Below are 24,362 nucleotides of genomic sequence, written 5' to 3' on the forward strand. Positions count from 1 at the left end.
ACTCACTTTGTAGACCAGGCTGGCCTTGAACTCAGAAATCTGCCTGCCTCAGCCTCCCGAGTGCTGGGATTAAAGGTGTGCGCCACCACGCCCGGCCGCCCACAGTTTTTAAATGCCAAATAATCCCTTAGTGGATGGGAGGGCTGACCCGCAGAACTTTTTGTTAGGTACTCAAAGGCACAGGTGAGGCTGCCTGAGTAGATAGATATCAAAAGCTTCTACCTGACATTTGTGGGACACAACACTGGAAGGGCATCCATCAGCAATGTAGGCAAGGTCAGAACGCCGTGATGACAGCTAAGAACTGCTGTTCTGAACAACAAAACAAAACACACAGCTCGGAAATGACTGCACAATAACGAAAGCCATGTAAGTCCCCTGCCACCACTTCCTAATTTGTTAGTGACTTATTAAATGTTCACGATACACAAGACTAAATTACACTCAGTAAAATGTCGCTTGGCCCAGTATGTCTAAGCCTTTGAGGAGTTCTATAGATGCCATCCTCTGGGCTCAAAGAGAGAAGAAGGCGGAAGAGGAAGAGCTAGAGAGGCACTGATTAACTCACAAAATAGAGAGAGACACGTTTCAAAGGATGAAATTCTCAAGTATCTGCCTTTAAATGTGTTATTAGTCATTTTAAGTGACAGTTTTATCAAAGGTAGAAAGAAAACAGATGGCGTGACAGGGAAAAGGCAGCCAGAAGACAGTGGGAGTTAAAAGGCAACGGACTCATCTAACACTCAATGGCAGGCCATTTATGTTGGGCCCCATTTTGGCCCTGGCTTGGGCCTTGAGGACCAACCCGAGTCTGGCTCAAGTTTTGAGACGGTCTCAATCATGTCCCTTATCAGGGTGACTCAGTAAGACCTGTTTGCCCCTTCCTCTGCCCCGCCATTGCTGAGGTAAAGCTTTGCCATTGGCCCTGTCAGTCACTCCAAACCCTCCATCACCCTTCCCCACCTCCTACGTCATCTTACCCCACCAAAAATCCAAACTTATATAAGCGAGAGGCTGATGCCATAGTCGAGTTCCTGCTTCAACAAGACTCCCGGCTCGGTGTGTTTCTTTTGGGCCGTAGACACCTGCCATACCACTCAGTCCAGGAGAGCCCCCGTGGAACCAGGACTTCTCTCCTCTTGTCTGGACCTGCCAGCAAGGAGCTGGCAATTTACATAAAGCTCAAATAAAAACTGAGTCCACCAATGGTTGAGAAATGGCAGAAGTGACTCCTTTAGCACTGGGTAGTGTTTGCATCATTAGGTTGAGCACTGGTGGATTATCTATGTGAGCTGATAAACATTGCCAGTCACGAGTCATTTTGTGAAGAAGCATATATTTTAAAGACCTCTTTCATCAGTCTTTGAACAATCACAGCAGGTATCCTGTGTAAGTGCACAGTGCTGGCAGGAATTTTTTTACTTTTACATGCACAAGTGTTTTTGCTGCATGTATGTCTGGTGAAAAGCCAAGAGGGCTTTAGAACACTTGGCACGGAAGTTAAAGAAGATCCTGAGCTGCTGTGTGGAGGCTGAGAAGCAAACCAGGTCCTCTGGAAGAGCAGCTTACTTTTTTTAACAACTTAACTATCTCTTGGCTGGAGTTTTTTAAATATGTGCAAATCCTTATATTCTCTTTTGGTATATTTTCTCAGCAGGGCATGAGTATCTGTGGACCTCCAAAATTCCTCTGTTGGAGCTTAATCCTCAGATGCCAGGGTAGCAGACTGGGCTTCAGGGGAGACAATTAGGTCGTAAGGACTCCACTCTCATGGATGGCCTTACTTCCTGCCTTAGTTAGTGTTTCATTGCTGAGAAGACACTCCAAGACCAATGCAGCGTTTATAAAGGACAACATTTAACTGGGGCTGGTTTACAGTTCAGGGGTTCAGTCTGTTATCATCATGGCAAAAAGCATGGCAGCATCCAGGCTGTCATGGTGCTGGAGAAGAAGCTAAGAGTTCTATATCTTGATCCATAGGCAGCCAGAAACTCTCTTCTGCACTGGGCAGAGCTTAAAAGCATAGGACAATACTCAAAGCCAACCTACATGGTGACACACTTCCTCCAACAAGTCCACACCTCCTAATAGTGATACTTCCCATGGGCCAAGCATATTCAAACCACCACACTGCCCTTACAAGATAATGTGCATTTGATGTGTTTGCCTCTTCCCCATGTAGAGACCAAGAGACACAGGCTTTTGCTTGTCTGTTGGACCCACAGGGTAAATAAAGGCACCGTGGGAGCCTGGCCCCTTTGTCTGAACTCTGTGGTCACTGCTTACTTTTGCATATACCACTGAAAGATCACTATCACTGAAGGAGTGTCTAATGAACCAAACCAACAAGAAAAAATATTAAATACTTTCTAACAGTTATTGACAACATTTTACCCTTAAAACCTTAAGATAGATAAAATAGCACATTGCCACCAGATGAGGGGAGAATGGCTTTACATTATTGCATACTCATCTACAAATTATAGTTGAAAAGATCAGGTGTGAGAAAGGAAAGATGTCCATAAAATATTTATTTCCATTGTAATTTCCTAATCACCTGGCTAAACACACCTATTTCACCTTCTCCAAACACAGCTAGCTCTCCGAAGCTCTTATGCATCGACACATCCATCACCATTCCTGCATCCTCGGGATCCCATTAAACACCTATAAACTCCTACATCAGGGTTAATTCAACTCTTAACAGAGTGCTACGGCATGGAAGCCATTGCTGAAAACACATTAAACCCACAACCGCTCTAACAGTCTGAAGACAAATGTGCTGTGTCCCCCTCGACTCTTTCTAACTACCGTGAAAAGAGGAAAGATGGCTGTCCCATTGTCCACTGTGGTTATGAAGAAGAGTCAATCCAAACTGTCAAAGGGAGAGACCCCCAAATGCCTAGCCCACCCCCTACTACTCAGCTCCAGGAGTCTGCAGCCACTCAACAGCACTGTGGCAACAGCCCCATGTCTTTTCTACACTCACTGTTATATGCTTGCAGACATGTGTGTGCTCAGGACAGCTTTCAGGAATGTGGTTCCTGGTGAATGAACTCAGATCGTCAGGCTTGGTGGCAAATGTCCCTATTCACAACCATCTCTCTAGCACCAAAGACTTTTTTTTTCCCAAGATAGCTTTTCATGTAGCCCAGGCTAGCCTCAAGCTTGCTACGTGGCCACGGATGATCTTGAACTTAATTGAGTTCTTGAGTACTGGAATTACAAATTTGCATCACCATTCTCAGTGTACTGACTGTGAGGATAAAACTCAAGGCTTTACATGTCCTAAGCATACTCTTCTCAACTGGGCCACATTCCCAGTTCAAAGCATTTTGGTTCTCTTCCTATCTATGCTGTGTCAAGGTTATTTATGAACAAACAATTTCATGCGCCACCGTAAGAGTGTGTGCACAGACTGGGAAAGAATGGCTTGTCATGAGTGAACCATGGAACACATATCAACACCAAATGGTTCAACCAAGAAATAGAATCTCACAAGAGAGCTCGTGGGGAGCTGTGTGTAACACGCATAGCAGATCTCTACAAGTTATGAGATGGGTCTGACTGACCATACCTCCCTAAAAGCTTGCCTCCTCATGCCACGCCAATCACAAAACTCATGAACAATTTAGATTTACTCAAACTATATAGTCCACGTGCCGCTACTTTTCATCAGGCCAGCCAAGACTACATGGTGAGATCTTTTCTCAAAAAATAGATAGATTACATTAGATAAATAGACAGACAGACAGACAGTACTAGAATAGCCTAACAGACAGACAGACAGACAGACAGTACTAGAATAGCCTAAGGAGAAACGCTGTCTAAATACAGAATGGTATGATAGTTGGGATGATAAGAGAAAGAAGGGACCCTAAGTGAAATCTAAATAAATAAGAACAATGGACAGACCGCAGTTAGCATAAGTGATCAGTGTTGGCTTCCTACTACTGTAACAAATGCTGACACTCAGGCGACTTCAGATAAGGAAAGGGTATTTGGGCTCACACTTTTCAGGCTTACTTCACAGCTGATCCACCTCATCACCTTGAGGTCTGTGGCAAAGCAGTACATCTGGGCAGAAGTGCAGGGCAAAGGAGATGGGAGGCAAAAACGGAAGGGGGAGGCTGAAGTCCCCTAATTTCCTTCGTCAGCATACTGCCAATGACCTGCAGCCTACTTACTGTGCCCCAGCTCTTAAAATTTCCCAGTTCTTGGCAAGAGCACCAGGCTGAGGACAATGCCCACATCATTACAAATTACAAGCCGTGTAGGGAACACTCCCGATCTGAATTCTAGCATGGTCCATGTTACTCAGTGTGAGAAATATAATGCAGCGGTTAATAAATGACGGATAAGGGGAGCCAGTGCAGGGTGCACGGGAGCTCTCTTTACTCCTTTCACAGGAAATCTTCAAATCTGAAGCCATTCCTAAATGAAAACATGGCTTTTTCTATTCTTTTGTTTTTGTTTGTGTTTTAGATTCATGGGCAATCAACAACAACAAAAAAGAAAACATTAAAGCCTGTGGACAAAATAAACATTTACAGTTCCAACATAAAAGTATTAAGCACACTATAGCAAATGGAAGATTAGGATGCATATAACTGAAGATCCATAAGAACATAATAGATGTCCAAGTTGGTGGAAATGCCTGTAATCCCAGCACTCAAGAGGCTGAGACAGAAAGACCAAGATTTAGAGGCCAGCCAGGGCCAGACAAGGCTCTGTCTCTAAACAGTAATGACAACAAAAGTAAACAGATTCAAATAAGGCGTGTAAATGTCTTATACTTAGGCACTAAACAGGTATCATTTAAGGATGGATGATGGCAAACTTTAGGTCCACCTGGCAGAAGCTAGAGTCATCTAAAAGGGGGAAACCTCAACTGAGAAAACGCCTCCATAGTACTAGGCTGTAGACAAGCCTGTAAGGCATTTTCTTAATTAGTGATTGATGGGGGATGGCCCAGCCCACTGTGGGTGGTGCCATCCCTGGGCAGGTCGTCCTGGGTTCTATAAGAAAGCAGGCAGAGGGGCTGGAGAGATGGCTAGTGGTTAAGAGCACTGACTGCTCTTCTGAAGGTCGTGAGTTCAAATCCCAGCAACCACATGGTGGCTCACAACCATCTGTAATGAGCTCTGACACCTTCTTCTGGTGCATCTGAAGACAGCTACAATGTACTTAGATATAATAATAAATAAATCTTCTAAAAAATAATAACCCTTAAAAATATTTGTAGAAAGATGTTTATATTTGACTGTACCATGATGAACCNATGCCAGCTGGACTAGTTTAAACAAAATAAAACACTAATTTAAAAAATAAAAGAAAAGAAAACAGGCAGAGCAAGCTATGGGGAGCAAGGCAGTAAGCAAGCATCCCTCCATGTCCTGGGTCAGTTCCTGCTTCAAGGTTCCTGCTGCATTTGAGTTCCTGTCCTGACCTCCCTCAGTGATGGATCTTAGCTGAAACAAACCCTTTCCTCTACAAGTTGCATTGCTCATGGTGTTTCATGACAGTAGTAGCAACTCTCTAACTAGGACAGTGTGACTAATCTTCAGGTCACACTCTGGGTTGGTAATACTGAAGCCTGTATCACTCACATAGGACTGGTACCCACATTATCAGAAGAAACTTTTTTGAAAGTGCTAGGGATTGAAGTATGTGTCATCTCCCAGGAAAGGAGTGAGGCACTCACAATGAGACTGGTGACTCCCAAGAACAGTGCTCTACCATGTGAAGACAGAGCAAGACAAACCTGTACAAGTGGGAGACAGCATGGCCTCACTAGAACCCAGTCACACTGGCACCTTTACCTCAGACTCCCAAGGTTCAAAACACCGAGACTGTAAGTTTCTGTTGCTTAAGCCATGCAGTGAGCTATATTACATTCTGTTACAAAGCTCAAGCTAATTACCACAGACTGGTATTTCAGGATATGTAAAGAGCAATAAACATATCCATTCATCCCTTTTAAACCAATAATCCTATAGCCAAGTTCTTAATTATTTCCCAATAATCAAACATAAACAATTCAAACGTGTTACAAAGTTACATATATGAAAACATACATCACTTAAACCTTTTTTAGTGCTGGAAAAATGGCTCGGTGGTTAAGAGCGCTTGTTGCTCTTGCAGAAGACCCAGATTCAACTCACAACACCCACACTGCCACTCAAAACTACCCCTAACTCCAGTTCCAGAGGATTCAGTGTCCTCTTTAACACTGGAGGGGTTTTCGTGTTTGTTTGGCTTTTTTTTTTTAATTTATTTATTATATGTAAGTACACTGAAGCTGTCTTCAGACACTCCAGAAGAGTGAGTCAGATCTCGTTATGGATGGTTGTGAGCCACCATGTGGTTGCTGGGATTTGAACTCCAGACCTTCGGAAGAGCAGTCGGGTGCTCTTACCCACTGAGCCATCTCACCAGCCCCTTGTTTGGCTTTTTAAGACAGAGTTTCTCTGTGCAACCCTGGCCATCCTGGAACTCAATCTGTATGTAAACCAGACTAACCTCAAACTCAGAGATTCGTCTGCCTCTGCCTCCCAAGCGCTAGGACTAATATCCTGTGCCACGACCTCCTAGCTACAAAATTTTTTAAAAAAATTAGACAGGTAACAGCTTAAATCTAACAATGGAGTGGTAGCTAGCTACAGTATCCTACTTGACCTAATACTATTCAGTCATCTTAAATTATTACAAAAACCACTCGGGCTTAAAATTAAATACTAAGCAAAAGCAACACTCTATAATAAAGCTAATTGTGTAAATAATATGGACAAATGTTTAGAAAATTAGCTATAAACAAAGTAATTTGCTGGAAAGCATTCTTTTAACAATGCAAGAATTAAACATGGTTGAGAATGCTTGGTAGATCCTAAGTGTAATTACATCCTAACGTTTTTGTTATAGACTTGTGATGTTTTCCAGACAGTGGCCACTACACTCAAAACAGAGAATGAAATACTGACATTTTATACACAAGAACCATCAACTTCTCACTATGACACACAGTTTTGTTTGGTTTTTGTTTTTGTTTATCTAGAGAAGCTTTCTCTATGTAGCCCTTTCTATCCAGGAACTCCCTATGTAGACCAGGCTGACCTTGAACTCAGAGATCCACCTGCCTCTGCCGAGTGCAGGGATTAAGGGCATGGACAACCACTGGCCAGCTTCACTTTTTTTATTATGTTATTACTTACCTAGAGATGGTCTCCAAGGCATCTTCAAAGATATCCTGGAAAGGAAGAAAACATACAGTGAGTTTCTCAAGAATGGAGAAAAAGGATGAGTCTACAAATTAGGGAGTGGGGTGGGAAAAGGATGGGGTGGGGCAGTAACAATCCTAGTGGAATACACCCACAGAAGAGCTCTGTGAATTGAAGCAAGATTTCCTTCTGCTTCCACTGTGGCAGAGAATTCAGCCTGAGCAGCTTTCACTGCTCTGTTTCATTCACCCCGACAGAGAACACCCCAAAAGTAATAGAACATGCCCACATCAATCAGTCTTTGCTTTCTCCTGCCTTTATCTCAAACCTACCAACCAATCCTCTGGTCCTGAGCTAGGCTTAGCCCACCACCATGCCGTGCTGCCTGCCAGTAGCCTGCTCAAAGGCATCGGCATCTTCTGTCCTAGTTAGGGTCACTATCGCTGTGATGAAACACCATGACTAAAGCAACTTGGAGAGGAAATTACTCAGCTGACACTTCCGTATCACTGTTCATCACTGAAGGAAATCAGGACAGGAACTCACACAAGCCAGGAACTAGGAAGCAGGAGCTGACACAGTGGCCATGGAGGGGTGCTGCCTACTGGCTTGCTCCCCATGGCTTGCTCAGCCTACTTTCTTATTGAACCCAGGACCACCACCCCAGGGATAATACCACCTACAATGGGCTGGGCCCTCCTCCATCAATCACTAATTAAGAAAACGCTCAGGGCTAAAGAGATGGCTCAGCAATGAAGACTACTGACTGCTCTTCCAGAGGTCATGAGTTCAATTCCCAGCAACCACATGGTGGCTCACAACCATCTGTACTGGGATTCAATGTCCTCTTCTGTGTGTCTGAAGACAGTGATGGTGTACTCACATACATAAAATAATAAATACATCTTTTAAAAAAAAAGAAAAAGAAAAGAAAACTAGCCAGAATATTCATATTCTCTCTCTCTCTCCTTCCCTCCCTCCTTCCTCTCCCCCCTCCCTATGTCACATGCACAACACAGTCCACACTCAGACACATACAGACCACACACATGTGCTCTCTTTCTTCCATCGAGACGTCCACCCTCTTTTCCCTTTCAGTAGGCGCACACACCTCTGCCCTACTCTAGCTCCCTTTCCCTGGCCCAGCTCCTTGCCGCAGCCATGAGAGCCCTGTCCACCTGCCTCGAAGCACACTTCCAGCCTGCCCCTCACCCATTTCTCTTCAGCCACAGAGCTTTCTTTTCTGCTCCTCTAACATGCCATGCTCATGTGTGTCTCCCAGCAGTGTGGCCCTCCCCAGCCCAGGTTGATCCCCACAACTTGATTTTACCACCGAATGTCATTTCCTCAAGGTTAGGACTTTGATCACACTAATTAAAGTCACCAAGAATAGCAACTTATAATTTCTCATCAACTGACTTATTTCGTCCACAATACTTATAATCTATAATCATCTTCCTTGTTTACCTAGCAAATAACTAATTATAAGAAGGAGAAAATATCACAGTTGCAGTCCTTGGGATTTAAAATACCATGTGAAAGCAGGAAGTGCACTGCCTTGCATTAAGGTCAGAAACACCAGGGACTGCCAGCTGGTGACTGGTGGGGTAGGACCCCCGACTGAGTGTCACAAGCCTCACAACTTGGGTTCAATCCCCAGAACCCACAAAAGACAGGAGAGAAAAAAAAACTCTGAAGTTGTTCTCTGGCACCCTGCCCTGACACACGCCCCCGCATTGGCTGTACTCATACACAGCAACACAGTGACAACAGCAATGGAGGTATGAGGCAAGTGGAAGACCACTCCTCCTGGTAACCCATGCCTATATTTCCTTTTGTTTTGCTTTCATTCACTTTAATCAGCTCGGTTCTGTGACTTTTGCTGAAAAAGAATAGGACCTGAGTTGTACCTCTAGCCTAGGTGGCAGCATACCACCCAGGTAGTATAAGGTCACAAAGAAATACTATTTCCCCTTCCCTTGAAGGGCTAACCCATGTGGACCTGTCCATCACTTGGCAATCTGTCCAATACTCCTGAAAGATATTAAAAGATGAGTATGGAGTCGGAGAGCTGCTCAGCTGTCAGGAGCATCCTTGGGTGCCACTCCTGCAGAGGACCTGGGTTCTATTCTCAGCATCAGCATCAGAGGGCTCACAACCACCAGTAACTCCAGCTCCAACTGTTCCAACACCCTCTTAGCGCCTCTGTGGGCACCATGAACCCAGAGAGATACATAAATAAAAACAAGCCTTAAAAAAAAAGCTTTTTTTAATGGGAGTAACAACTGTCCTCTCAGTGAGGTGTGTACTTTCAGAGCAAGTAGCATGTCTCTATGTGGCTACAATAACCGTACACTGCTCACTAAGCCTGCCTGAGGCTCCAAGTCCTATCTCACGACCATAGCTTCTTCCTTCCATCTCCAGATACCAGCCAAAGATCCTAAATCAGCTTGACTGATGCTCTAGGCATTCCACTCTCTGAACATACACAGCAACTCTATTCTTCATTAATTAATGCCTGCCAGCTTCCCATCTTCTCTGGCCTTAATTCAAACGGCTTGACTTTCTTCTTACCCACCTACTCCGGACTGGCAGCCTGCCTGCCCTGTTTTTTGCTGTTTGTTTTTGTTTGTTTTCCCTCTCAAACTTCAACAAAACTGTTCTCTGCTTTTCTTCGGAGTCATCTTAAATTCTATTATCTAATGTAAGAACATTATTATATAATCGAGTTTTAGGTCAGTCAGACCTACATCGCGAAATTCTGTCTCAGAAAATACATAAAAGAAAAAGAAAATGAAAGCAAGTCCTATGTGAGCCTAAACTGAACCAGGGGGTTCTTCGTCAGAAGCTATAAAAGCTAATGCTCCAGAGACCCCCTCCAGATCCCCACCTGTAGCTACTCCTAGGTCTGGCAGTTAACAAAAACACAACCTTCTCCAGGTCTCAAGGGCTACAAACGTCTCAATTAGAGCAGACTAACGGGAAGAGAAAGAAGAAAAAGACGCAGCCCAGTTGATTCTCTAACCAAGGTCTTTAAATCCAACTTTCATTTGTGTGTGTGTGTGTGGGGGGGGTGATCTTTCAGTTAATAAAATGGGCTTCAGACAATTTTAAACTCACATGTGTTGGCAGACATTTCTAATCCTAGCACTCAAGAGACTGAGGTAGGAAGACTGAAGATTCAAGACCTAAATGGGCTGCAAATACCTACCTCAAAACACCAAAACGCTCTTTAAAACAGAATTCTAATCGTGTAACAGTAACATCACTACCTGAAGACAGAGGTTGCCTTGGCTATTTTTAACTGAATATAATTTCACGCATTCTTCAAAGGTGACCTTACTGCTTTGTTCTCTAGTTACCCTCCGGAAAGTGCTCTCTTGTTACCTATGGAAGTTCTGTGGAGTTGGTTTGGTTTGAATTTGAGACAAGGTTTCACCCTGGCTGAGCTAAAATTTTTCTGTGTAGACCAGGCTAGCCTCAAACTCAGAAATTAAAAGCCACTATGTCTGGCTTCTTTGTTTGTTTCCTTCAGACAACCTTTCACTGCATTGTCTAGGCAGATCTGGAACCCTGGAGCTCAAAGGACCTGCCCACCAGGCCCATCCCTTCACTCTCCTAAGTGCTGTGACTACAAGCATTGGGCGAAAGCCTTTTGAGGCTTAAAGCTTCATTTTTACAAATAACATACATTTTTTAAACCCACAGATATGAAAGCCTGGGATTGTAGGTTAAGTCATCCCTGTGAGAATGATTCAATTGAGCACTTCCATGAATTGGAGGAACCATGGACAGACGTGGTGGCGTATACATTTAATCCCAGCACTCAGGAGGCAGAGGCAGTTGGATCTCTGTGAGTTCCAAGCCAACCTGGTCTACATATCGAGAACAGACAGCCAGGGCTAGCAGAAAGACCCTGTCTCAATCAAATGAGTTCATTTTTCCCACGATTCATTCTGATGAGCTGCATTCTATTCAGATGATTCAGTCACTGAAGCAGCCTAGACGTGATTCACACACAATATCGTGAAGATCTTCATTTTTTAAAAACGAAGTCAAAGGACAAAAAATGCCTTTCCCTCTCACTCGTGAGAAACTGTGCTGCCTGTCCACGGCACGGAGCTGGCACTTGATGAGAGTACAGAGCAACCCTTTGGACGGTGGCTTGGAGGTCCTAATGACCCTGGAGGAAGGTGTGTCCAAGGTCCATCACTTCAGGACAGAAAGGTCCACACAGTCTTAGCCTCTCCTTTTCCCTTTTCCTTCGCTGTAGCAAACCCTTTCCACCCATCCCAGTGTTAGCATTTGTAACCTGGGAGCATTGGTGGACAGTTACAATACCTACAGAGAGCCGAGGGCACTCGGTGCCCACTGGGGTAATCACAATGTGATGGCATGAGCCCCACCCACCCTCCCAGCCTCCTGCAGGCCTGTACAGGGCTCTGTGGAAAATCTATGGGTCACATGCTCTAACATCCATAGGGGCAGGTTTGTCTCTGAGCACTAGCACTATAAGTAATTATGCATTAATGACTTACTTATTTTGTCAGTAGAGCATGGTGAAAATACAAGTTAGCTTGGGAGATGATAGACCTGACTGGGTGTGAATCCTGACCTGAAGCAAGTCTAGCCCTTTAATCCTCCATTTCCTGGTGCTATGCCGGGAATCTCATCCCACTCCCAGAAGTCCTGTGAGGATTTTGGTGACGCAGTGCATATAGAACAGGCCTGACTCAGAACAGACTCCACCAATACAGGGACATAGGATATTCATCCTCAGAAATGAGATGAGTCAACTGACTCCTGAAGACAGAGCTAGAATCCCTCATCATACCCAAGATTCTGAGCTTCTCCTGGAACGGAGAAGGAAAAAAAAAAAAAAAAACAACCCACAGTTGACTTCCAGCATGGAAAGCCTAACTCCTGAGCACAGACTCACAGGACCTCAGGCCGCCAGTAAGCACTGTGACCTTGGCTGACACATGCAATCTTTTTAGGATCCAGCCTCCTCAAGAGTAAAGCAGAGAGGCTGGCACACGGCCAAAGTCATAAACTCTTTGAATTATATCAAATTTAAAAAATTAAAAGTTAAAAAAATAAAAAGAGCCTCCTTGAACATGCAATCAAATCTCCAGGCTTCTGGGAGTGTGTGGGCTTCAGTGGCACCAACCTGACCCTGCATAGCGGCTGTTGTGTCTACCAAGAAAGGGAGCTGTTCACAGAAAGATTCTTCGGAATTTCCAGCAAGCACGGGGAAGTGAAGAGATTATAAACCAACCACCAGATGTCGCTCTCAAGAAAAGCTTAACCTCAAGCCGTTAGCTCCCATTACCCACAGATCAGTGTTTTTAAAAGTGAAAGCTAACTGTATGAGGAGAGGCTGTAGCTTAAGGGAGAAGTTCTAAGAACTTTAAAATAAAAAATAAACCAATCACCCACAATCAAAATTACTACAAAACAAATATTCTAAGTTGCCAAACAGCACACAGTGTGACTCCACAGAGCAGTGATTATGTATGGACATGAAATGTGCTCTACATTTGGGAGGGGAGGGGATCAAGAGCCACTATGGCCGCATATAAATTGCCAGAGGGTGTAGGAAAAATATTCTAAAAGATGTGCACTGCAGTGCACAGAAGATAATAAAGTGCATTTGAAAAGGCAACTCTTCTACAGCTGTATATACTGGATTTATTTAGCATAGATCAGCAAGTTATTTCATTTTCATTGATATTACCTGGCTAAATCTTTGTTTTGTTTTGTTTTTTGAGACAAGGTTTCTTTGTGTATAGCTTTGGCTGTCCTGGAACTCCCTCATGTAGACCAAACAGACCTCAAACTCAGTGATCTGCCTGCCTCTGCCTCCTGATAAAAGGCATGTGCCACCACCACCCGGCTTGGCTAATGTTTTTATGACTGTAAAGTAAACCTTGCAAATTACTTATTATATCCACAGCCCTGTCTTCCAGTGCCATGCCTACTCAGAAGTTCACTGAAGGCGAGGGCCTACTCTTTGTTTGGGAGTGTGTGTGTGTGTGGGGGGGGGGGAGGTCACAGAAATAATTTTACACAGAGAACAAGCAGAACCAAAAGACTTAGTGTTTTAAACTATCTGATTTTTGAAACTATCACTGATAGGAGTATTTTTAAATTAAAAGGAACAGAGTTCACACCGCAATAATGTTTCAATTCGGGCAGGAGAAATGGCTCAGCAGTTAAGGGCACTGACTGCTCTTCCAGAGGTCCTGAGCTCAATTCCCAGCAACCACATGGTGGTTCACAACCATCTGTGATGGGGGTCTGATGCCCTCTTCTGGTATGTCTGAGTAGAGCAATGGTGGTGTACTCATATGCATAAAATAAATAAATAAATCTTTAAAAAATTACTAATAATATTTCAATTCCATACTATCAAAATATGGCTCAGTGGGTAAAGGTGACTTGCTGCCAATCCTGAGTTCAATTCCCAGGCCCCATATGGTAAAAAGAGATTCCTGTAAGTTGTCCTCCGACCTCCGTAATCATGCCATATAGCATGAAGGTGCCCACATGAGCATGCATATGTGCACACACACAAGTGTGTGTGCGTAATAAAAATATTCATACATAAGGATCCCTCTGTTAGCATACATAGTCTTAGGGGACAAAGCAGATCAAGTGGGTTAGCTCGGGAGTGTGGGGTGGGAGAGCTAGCCCTGTCCCTCTCTGGCTGCCCATGGCTCTCCTCAGTCCATGGCTTCTGGTACTGATGCAGGCAGAGAAAGACTCATCCTCTCTGGGGATCTGATCATGCCGCAGGGAGTAAGTATATGAACAACACAAAAGGAACTTTTTTTCTTTTTTTCCCTTTTTTTTTTTTGACTGGGGTGGGGCTTAATGGGAGAGTGCAGACAGGGGAGGACTGGGAGAACTGGGAGAATCCCAAATAATCAATAGAAATTAAAATATAAAAGAAAACAGATCAAGTGATCTTCCACAGATAAACTATGGCACAATGATGTCACTCAGTTCTCTTCAGTTGTTACATAAAAAATAAGAGTAGAACTATTTCTAAGACATATTAAGTGAAAGTCCCAGTTCTGGACGAGACAGCACGGCATTCTATATCCATAAGGCGGAGACCCCGTGAGTCTGGTAATGAATAATATGAATAATAATAGGACGCACAGTGGGTTCCTTCTGACATAGGCAGGAAAAAATGGTAAAAAGAAAGATCATGTTAACTTCTGAGTGGTTTAAAGCTTACAACAAGCATGTCTATGTCTCTGACACAGAGCATGAACAATCTGGATACTATAAAAAGGAACGCTGTTCCTTTAAGAAGCAGTTCCAGCACACACGGGCACAGTAAAGCCAGAGAACACTGCCACTCACTCTGTTCCTTTTCATTCTGGCAACTTAAAACAAAAACAAACAAACAAACATAAAAAAACAAAAAACATTATTTGGAAAGAACTGCAAACTGACATACTGGTTGCCAGGTTACTAGCACAAGGCATGCCTATGTGCCACTTATCCAAATTCTCCTGTCTTTGCCACTTTGCCACTCGGTTTCATGACCTGCTCTTCCTTCCCTTCCTTGCTGTCTAGCTATCCACACAGTTTATTTTTCTAAGGCATCGGACAGTAAGGTGTGACGCACTTCCGGGTCAGTGTGGTCTACATACCGCAGCCTGTGTTTACCTCTTAGGCAGCCTGGTTCTCTAAGTTAGACTACACTTCATGCCATGTGTCAGCTGACCCATCTCCGCAGCACTTTTTAATTCTGCAGTACAGACTCTGGGCCAGCGCCAGCTGCTGCACTCAACTATCATACCTCCCTTCATTCATCTGGAATGTTTACACCATTATCTTCCTGGCAACTTCCTTTTCTTCTCTCCTCTTTACAGCATGCAGCACTAAAGACTCACAAGACAGGGAGTCTTTCATCAGCATGGACCCAAAGACCCCAACTGATCTCAATGTTCTTAACCATTGTGGTACTCAAACTGCCCCAAATATGGCCCAGATAACTTGTAAATTCTTACAACCTTCCCTCTTGAGAAAATTCTAATGCTTGGTGCTTGCTCACCATACGAATTCTGAGTCGAAACTCTGGCCCTGTGAGTCTGAGGTTTATAAGAGTAGATACTACCCCACTACAGCAGGGGTCCAATAGCCTTCTCAGGGCATCTGCCCCTCCAATGGTGTTGATTGTAATCACCTAACACAGCAGCCCGTTTCTCTACTGCACTGTGACTATTTCTGTTTGGCAGTTACTAAGATGTTTAAGGTGAGGGCCAGCAAGATGGCTCAACAGCTAAGGGTGCTCCGCACCACACCTGCAGATCTGAGTATAATGAGTGGAATTCAGATGGTGAAAGAACAGAACTGACTCCCACTGTCCTCTGACTTCCTCGCATACGCACACAATGATTTAACTAACTGATTAGTTAACTTATTAATGTAAGAAGTGTGTTTGCGCACATGAGCTCACAAGACTACCACACTCATCAGGCAAGTGAGCCCCTAGACTCAGCACCTAGGACAGTGCCATCCTGACTTGGCCTCTAAAGCTCTGGGATTACAGGCAACCATCAGCCACCACAGCAGGCTCCTGAAGCAATCTAGCAACAGCTCCTAACACAGGTAGCATCAAGGCCTCCGTCAGCCTGCCTAGGGTATTCTACCACAGCAAGCTGTTTGTTTATCTTCCATCAGCATAGACTCCAAGACCCCGACTGTTTTCAATGTTCTATAATACACCTAGGGTATTATAACCATTGTGATACTCAAACTGTCCCAAATATGGTCCAGATAACTTGTAAATTCTCACAACCTTCCCTCTTGAGAAAATTCTAACGCTTGGTGCTTGTTTGCTACAAGAATTCCTGGGTCAAGAAGAAGCTAGAGAAAGTACCAAAGAAGCTAAAGGGGACAACGCTATAGGTGAAACAACAATATGAACTAACCAGTAACCCCCAGAGCTTGTATCTCTAGCTGCATATGTAGCAGAAGATGGCCTAGTTGGCCATCAATGGGAGGAGAGGCCCTTGATATGCCCCAGTACAGGGGAATGCCAAGGCCAGGAAGCAGGAGTGGGTGGGTTGGGCAGCAGGGTGGGGAGAGGGTATAGAGGACTTTCAGGATAGCATTTAAAATGTAAATGAAGAAAATATCTAATGAAAAAAAAGGGGGGAAATGGAAAGAATTCCTGGGTCAGAATTGCTACCCTGTGACTCTGAGGTATATCTTTACTTCATTTTCCCAGTCCTGGCTCTCATAGCTGACACACCAATGTACACTCTCAAAGGGACTTTAGCAGTGTTTGGTTTGCTGCTGTCTGAAGCTGACTTCGCTACTTAGCCATTACCTAATCTCTCAACTCCTCCAAATGCCTGGGTGTGGATTAGGTTCCGCCTGCTAAGAATCACCAGTGCATACTGGGCATGGTGGCACACACCAGTAGTGCCACCATGCCCAGTGGGGACTACGAGAAGGAGGACCCTAAGTGCCTAGGCTAGCCAGGGTAAACAGTGAAAACAAAATAAAACAAAACAGAACACAGGCTCCTTCAGAACACAGAGCGCCATGAAGGCTTAGCCCTAGTCATGGTTTGTGTCTTAAATAGACCCAGAGGGAGGCTCCTGGGTTGAAGGTTTGGTCCTTGCTGGCAGTGTGCTAGTATTAGGTACTGACTACTGAGCTGTGTGGGGCCTGTAAGAGCTTTGGAGGGAACGTGCCCTTGGAGGGGATATTGGAACCTGTCTGTCTCCTCTCTCTCTCTCTCTCTCTCTCTCTCTCTCTCTCTCTCTCTCTCTCTCTCTCTCTCTTCCTGGACACCACTAGAGCAGCAGCGTTGCTCCAGCATGTCTTCCCACTGGAATGTTCTGTCTGGCATGGGGCCAGCTGACCACAGAAGGAAATCAAAACAAACATTTCCTCCCTTAAGTAACAGCGATGGAGAGCTAACTAACAAGAGCCCAGAGCACCAGGGTCTTCCCTAAGTGGGTCATTTCTGGATAGGACTCAGGGGTCATACATGAACAGGAGCCTAGATCAAACACTCTATAGCCCTTCCAAGGACCTGATTTCCTCTTTAAACTGCCTACAGCAAATGCTGTTTCCTGCAATGAAAATTAGATAGAAGACAGATAACAAAAAAGGACATAAACAAACAAGATTGTGCAGAGATAATACCCACAGCTAGGAGAAAACAAAAAGGCTCTGCAGTAAAGGCCCAGATAGGAGCCAAGCTAAGCTAAGTTAGGGTGATCACTGCTGTGAGGAAACACCATAACCAAAAGGAAAGTTGGAGAGGAAATGGTTTATTTGGTTTACACTTCTATATTGCTGTTCATCACCAAAGGAATTCAGGACAGGAAGTCAAGCAGGTCAGAAAGCAGGAGCTGATGCAGAGGCCATGGAGGGTGCTGCTTACTGGCTTGCTCACCATGGCTTACTCAGCTTGCTTTCTTAGAGAACCCAGGGCCACCAGCCCAGGGGTGTTACCACCCACAAAGAAGTGGGCCTTCAATCACTAATTACGAAAATGCCCTACAGCCTTGCCGATAGCTGGAGCCCATGAAGACATTTCCTCAACTGAGGCTCCCTCCTCTCTGATGACTCTAGCTTTGTGCCCATGTTGACGTAAAACTAGCCAGCAAAGTCTCTTTGAAAATTTGACCTCTGTGGTGAGGTTGGAAAGTTCAGGAACTAGTGACCAGTGAGTCAGCCAGACAGGAAACACATACACAAGAGCTCTATGGTAGAGATTAACTTGGCACTGAGACGGAAAAGTGGCAGAGAAGGCAAGACACAGCTGGAGGGAGGCAAAAAGCTCAACTATTTGGTCACAAGGAGAGTGGTTTTCTTCTAATTACTATGGACAGCCACTGCAAGACTGTACACTGAGGAGAAACATGTAATCAGTGTCTGAAAAAGGTTCGGTGGGGACACAGAACCCCAAGCAGATCACAGAGGTCAAAGAGGAGGCAAGGACACCTACAGGGTGCTCTCCCAGGGCTGGCGCCATGAAAGACCGTTGTACATGGGGGACACAGTGAGAGCAAAGGAGACCAAGATGGAGCTACAGACTCCACAGCCAAGGCTGACGGCAGAGAAAGGGCAACTGAGAGGTGGGAAGGGAGGATGAAGTCTGACGCCAGGCCTTTGGGGATACAGTGCTATTTTAAATCCATCCGCAAAGCCTTTTGTTTGCTTCAGAAGATTACAAACGGATGACAGTCTCCAGTGACCTCCCCTGAAAGCCAGGGCTTTGTAGTCTTCAGCACATACATGGACAGGAGTTCTTTAAACAACCTTAAAATGTTCACATCTAACCTACTGTCGTGTGATGTACAGACAACTGGGCTTGTGGGCTTTCAAATGGGAGACTTCTTAGATTTTCTCTGACCTCTTTTTGCCCAAGAAATGATTATGCAACGTCAAATGGACAGGTATACAAAATAGGAATATAAATTAAACATTAATTGATAGTAGCCGGGTGTGGTGGCGCATGCCTTTAATCCCAGCACTCGGGAGACAGAGGCAGGCGGATTTCTGAGTTCGAGGCCAGCCAGGTCTACAAAGTGAGTTCCAGGACAGCCAGGGCTATACAGAGAAACCCTGTCTCGAAAAAAACAAAAACAAAAACAAAATTGATAATAAATAATTTTTTTAAATGTGTTTAAAGGCAACTCTTTAGCATACATCTCCTTTTACTATGTGTTAAGGACGAGGGGCCTGGAGAGTGGCTCAGCATTAAGAACAGTTGTTCCTCTTGCAAAGGACCCAGGTTCAATACCCAGCACCCACACGGTGGCTCACAACCATCTAAAACTCCAGTTCCAAGGGACCGGATGCTCTTCTGGACTCCAAGAGCAGCAGGCATTACATGATGCAGAGACATACATTCAAACAGAACACTCACACACTTAAAAAACGAATTTTCACACTAGTAAGGAGGATCTGTTTATCTTTCTATAAAGAATTAAATGTTGGCTGAAGATTTGATACTGCAGGGTACTAAACAGCTTCAGCATTTTTCAGAGTTAAATATTTTGATTTTACAACAGTCATTGGCTCAGAGGTTAAGAGTGCTGGCTGCTCTTCCAGAGGCCCTAAGTTCAATTCCCAGCAAGCACCTAGGGCTCACATACATTCATCTATACTAGAAGATCTGATGCCTTCCTCTGGCATGCAGGTATACATGCTGATAGAGTATAAATAAGTAAGTTTCTTTAAAAAAAAAAAAAAAAAGGAAACTAAAGCCAGCAACTGAAATAGCAATTCTTAAATGTCCATCCTAGTACAATACAACCCCAATGCAGACTGACTTCATACTCAGACTGAAGAATGACAGGAAGAAATGGGAAAGCCTCTTTTCCTTCAGTCTACCTTGAAAATTCATGGGAAGCAATCCATGTGTGTGAGTGATATGAGATCGGCTGGAGTGGCTGGGGACTCACAGCGCCTCTAACAGCTTCACTGTGCCAAAGTAGTCAGGCTCGTCCTGTGACTGCTCCATACCTACCTCAGGAGCCAAGCTCTGTGAGTTAGGAAAGGACTTAGCAGGCCTTTCCCTTGCTTCCCTGGCTTGATGACCATGCTTTACCTCAAAGGCAGCGATAAGACACTGACTAACCCAGAGAGAGGGAACGGGTTTATGTTAGCTTTGAGATAATGGCCCATCACTGAGAGACGTCAAAGCAGGAACTGAAGCCAAGACCATTCGAGGCTTGCTCAGCCTGCTTTCATATACAACCCAGAACCACCTGCTCAGGAGTGGCACGGCCCCCAGTGGGCTGGGCACTCCCATTTCAATCATTAATCAGGAAAATGCACCCCAGACTTTCGTACAGAACAATCTAGCGGAGGCAGTTTTCTTAACTGCCACTTTCTTCCCTCTTCCCAGACGACCTAACTGGGATAAAATTAACCAGCATGAGCCAGCTCTACAAAGGGACCTTTACTGCCTTTAAGTTTAAACACAAAAACCTTTCCTCCTCAAAGCACATCTTAAAATTACTACCAGCAAATGAATATGGGAGGCCAACATGGTCAACGTGGCTAGCTGCAGTACTGTTTCCAGGACTGCTAACTACTGCCTATCCCACTCTACACAATGTTCACCACCACAGGAGAGCCCTTATACAGACAGCAAGACTAACGCCTGCGTCCTACCCAGGAGTGCAGTCAAGTCGGTGCCATCGCCTGACACTGACTAAAGCACCAGAATGGCACACAGCAAGCAGAGGGACATAAAAAGGAGTGAGCTACCACTGGGGAAGTCAGATCAGATTTCTACACCATGAGGAGGGAGGGAAGGAGCCGAGTTTATGGTGTGTAAATCACAGCTCAAGAAAGCTAGGCAGACGGACGGACGGCGGGTTTGCTTGTTCTCATGTAACCCAGGCTGTCCTTAAACTGTGTGGTAGCTGAGGATGACTTGAACTCTTTATCCTCCTGTCTCCCCTCCCGAGTGCTGAGACTGCAGGCCTGTCTGGTGAACGTGGGTTAAGAATGCGTGCTGAGCTAACGCTGATGGTCACGCAGGTATTAGGGTTTAAATGCGAAATGTCCCCACAGCCTCACTTTTCAGGGCTTGGCTTCTGGCTGCTGAGCATTGGGAAGCATTTGGATCCTATGGATCTGACCTAATCAATGGGTTGATACGGATCCTATGGATCTGACCTAATCAATGGGTTGATACGGATCCTATGGATCTGACCTANCGGATCCTATGGATCTGACCTAATCAATGGGTTGATACGGATCCTATGGATCTGACCTAATCAATGGGTTGATACGGATCCTATGGATCTGACCTGATCAATGGGTTGATACAGATCCTATGGATCTGACCTAATCAATGGGTTGATCCTTTACGGAGTCAGACAAAGAAGATGTTATTGGGAGGCAGTGAAAAGTAGAAGAAGGAGACGTGACCCGGGATGCTGTTGGGAGCGATCCACCATTCTAGACCCCAGGAGACTGCAACACTTTCCCTCAGCCATAACATGTGCCTCCCTCACTAGAGGAGGCCCTGAGACCCAAAGCCAAATGACAAGAGAATGACCCTCTCAGAGAGCTAAGCAAATCCTTCCTCCCTTAAGGTGTCTGTCTGTCTGTCTGTCGGGTATTTTTATCACAGCAACAGAAAAGTCTGACTGACTCTAGGAAGGAAATTTCTCTTTCCTGGCTGAGAGGATACACCATGCTGTTAGGAATTGGGAAGAAAGACCTCAGTTCCGGCTGAACCCCAGGACACCTCCATCTCGTGCAGGCTGGGCCTCCCAACAAGTGGGTCAAAGGGAGAATCTTTCTCTTTTGGAGCAGCCAAGACTGCTAAATGGCTATGGGCCAGCAGGGGAAGCTGTGGGAGGGCTAGCACCTGCAGGGATTGACCAGGGATGAAAGACCTGTGTGGGAACTGCAAAGGAAACAGGTGGACTTGAGGAAGGCCCCTTGGGGCATGAGACATGGAGCAATAAGCACTCTGGAAAGGCTGAAGCAAGAAGTCCACCACGAAGCAACCCAAGCACCTAGGACTTGCACCTGACACACTGCATTAGACTCACTGGTAGGAAAACCCAAGGATGCCCATCTTAATAATCCACCTGCTCCCCCAGCAAGGAGACTTTAAGCAGATTCAAGTGTGAGAACCACTGAGCCACCATGACAAAATGACCATGCTTTTACTTCAAAGGCAATAAGAAGCCCAGACAAGATCTTGGGAAGTAGGTGAGAACGGACTTCCACTTTAGAAAGTACAGTCTAGAGCTTGATGTGTGGCTTTAGAGCAGAGCAAGGACCCAAACTGCCCTCCAGTGCCCAGGAGTCCTTATGCACTGTCACCTAGCTCCTTTACCCTCTTATACAGTAACCGCCACTGATGGAGATGGCTCTCCAGAGCCAGCCGCTGGACTTAGTCTCTACTCAAACTGCCTTGAGAGACAGAGCTTAGGAAGTGATTACAAACTCAGGACTGCTGGTTTGAATGAAAATGGCCTCCATAGTCGGGCGTGGTGGCGCACGCCTTTAATCCCAGCACTCGGGAGGCAGAGGCAGGCGGATTTCTGAGTTCGAGGCCAGCCTGGTCTACAAAGTGAGTGCCAGGACAGCCAGGGCTATACAGAGAAACCCTGTCTCAAAAAACCAAAAAAAAAAAAAAAAAGAAAAGAAAAGAAAATGGCCTCCACAGGCTCATATTTGAGTGCTTGGTCCCCAGTTAGTGGAGCTATTTGGGAAGGATTAGGAGGCAACCTTGTTGGAGGGGGTGTGTCACTGGAGGTGGGCTCTGATCAGGTTTCAAGGCCCATGCCAGGTCCCATACCTCTCCCTCCACCTCGAGCCTGCAGATTAACCCTCTAAAGCAGTAAGCAAGCTCCCAGTTACATGCTTCCTTTCATAGGTTGCTTTGGTCATGGGGTCTCTTCACAGCAATGGAACACTAAGACAAGAACAAAACCCTCATGAATGGATTAATGTCGACTAATGATGGGTTAATGTTGGAGAGTGTTACTTCCTGGCATTATAAGAGAGGGTTATTAGTCTGAGGACGTGGCTTAGTTGGTATGTGGTGTGCTTGCCTTGCATACATGAGGCCCTGAGTTCAATACCCTGAGTGATTTAAAACATGAGAAAACTGGTTCAAGTGAGTTCATGCTTTCTCTCCCCCTATATGTTCTTTCCCTACATGATGCCATAGGCCATATTAAGACACAGCAGGAAGGTCCTCACCAGATGTGACATCTCGATCTTCAGTCTCAGACTCTAGAACTGTAAGAAGGGAATCTCTCCGCTCCAGAGGTTACTGTCTCACTAACAGTGGGAGACAGTAAGCATACATAAACACGCCTTTCCCACATCCTAGTCTCTTACACGCTTGCTGCATGAAAACCCCGTAAGACTTCCACCAATGGAAAGTGGGGCTACACAAACACAAGGTCCAGAGCAACCAGAGGTTACACCACCATCAATCCGTCAGCGTCAGTGGAAGAATGAATGCCACCTCCCCTGTGGACAAATGCTAACACTAGTCCGTGGCGGACAAGTTAGAACAGATGGCCCTTTGAGTTCATTTTTCTCCCTTAAAAAAAGCTTACAGACTATAAATCTGCACCATTTATCCAGCTGGAGTCCTGGGGATGAACCTAATAGGAAACTGCCTTGTCCTAAGGGACTCCCTCCAGTGGAGGACTGCCATGCAGGGTCTGGGAGAACAATGACTAAGAGCTGCTCTGGATGACAGCACCAGGAGCCAGCATTTGAGCTAGCACCAATGCCCCAACTCTGGGGCTCTGCTTAGACTGTACACCGTCACAGCAATCTTACTAGGCAGGATGAACTGTTTGTCCTTAAGATGAAGACACGGAGAGATTAAGTAACTTACCCAATGCTGTACAAGAAGCAGGAATTCAACCCCTGCTTTCACCCGCCTCCAGCTTTGCACACGCCACTTCACAGGAAGTGGCAAACAGACTAGTTTTAAGTAGGTTCATAATATCTGATAGGGAAGGAAGGAAGCAAATCATTCATAGGCCCACAATATTCATATATGAATAAACTATAGCCCTAGAGATCACCCAGTGCAAGGCACCAGAGGACCTACGAGTCCTTAAGTACTGACTACCATATGACCCGTGTCCCTGCTACTCACGTGTAGTGCAAAAGTAGCTACAGACAGTAGCTACAGACAGTATCTAGACAAATGGCCACGGTTGTATTTCCATAAAACTTTACTTACAAAATAGACCAGACAGGGGTGGCTAACACCTGCGTTAGGCCTTCCTGAGAGTTCACAGGTCCCTGACCTGTTTCAAAAGGCACTGAATTTAGAATGAACCTTCTTGGCCTCCAACAACGCTGTGACCTTTCACCAACCACTTCCTTTAGCTTTCTAAGATGTACAGGGACTCACTCTGCTGCCCAGGCTAACCTAGCCTGGGGTTCCTGGGCACAACGGATGCTCCCACCTCAGCCCTCAAAGTAGCTGGCACTAGAGATGTGTGCTCCTGCATGAGCAAAGGCTCCTTTGACACTGGGGACCTCCTTCCCCCTCCTGCACTGCCCTTCGGGTTTTTGTTTTGTTTTGAAAACAGGAAGCAACCACCACGACTGCTGTCTCCTTTACTTTCATTTTCCCAGTCCTCCATCCCATTT

The 24,362-nt window shown here is 45.2% G+C and overlaps 1 protein-coding gene across 1 annotated transcript in view; it reads right to left on the bottom strand.

The window, feature by feature from the left end:
• Ttc39b (tetratricopeptide repeat domain 39B) overlaps positions 1 to 24,362 on the bottom strand; it is a 100,632-nt gene that overhangs the window by 67,078 nt on the left and 9,192 nt on the right. The window contains exon 2 of the mRNA XM_021159755.2: positions 7,212 to 7,246. Within this exon, the coding sequence (XP_021015414.1) occupies positions 7,212 to 7,246 (35 nt within the window). The remainder of the gene's footprint in view (positions 1 to 7,211; positions 7,247 to 24,362) is intronic.

The sequence above is a fragment of the Mus caroli genome, chromosome 4 (assembly GCF_900094665.2).
Source record: "Mus caroli chromosome 4, CAROLI_EIJ_v1.1, whole genome shotgun sequence".
In the NCBI taxonomy this organism is placed as follows: domain Eukaryota; kingdom Metazoa; phylum Chordata; class Mammalia; order Rodentia; family Muridae; genus Mus; species Mus caroli.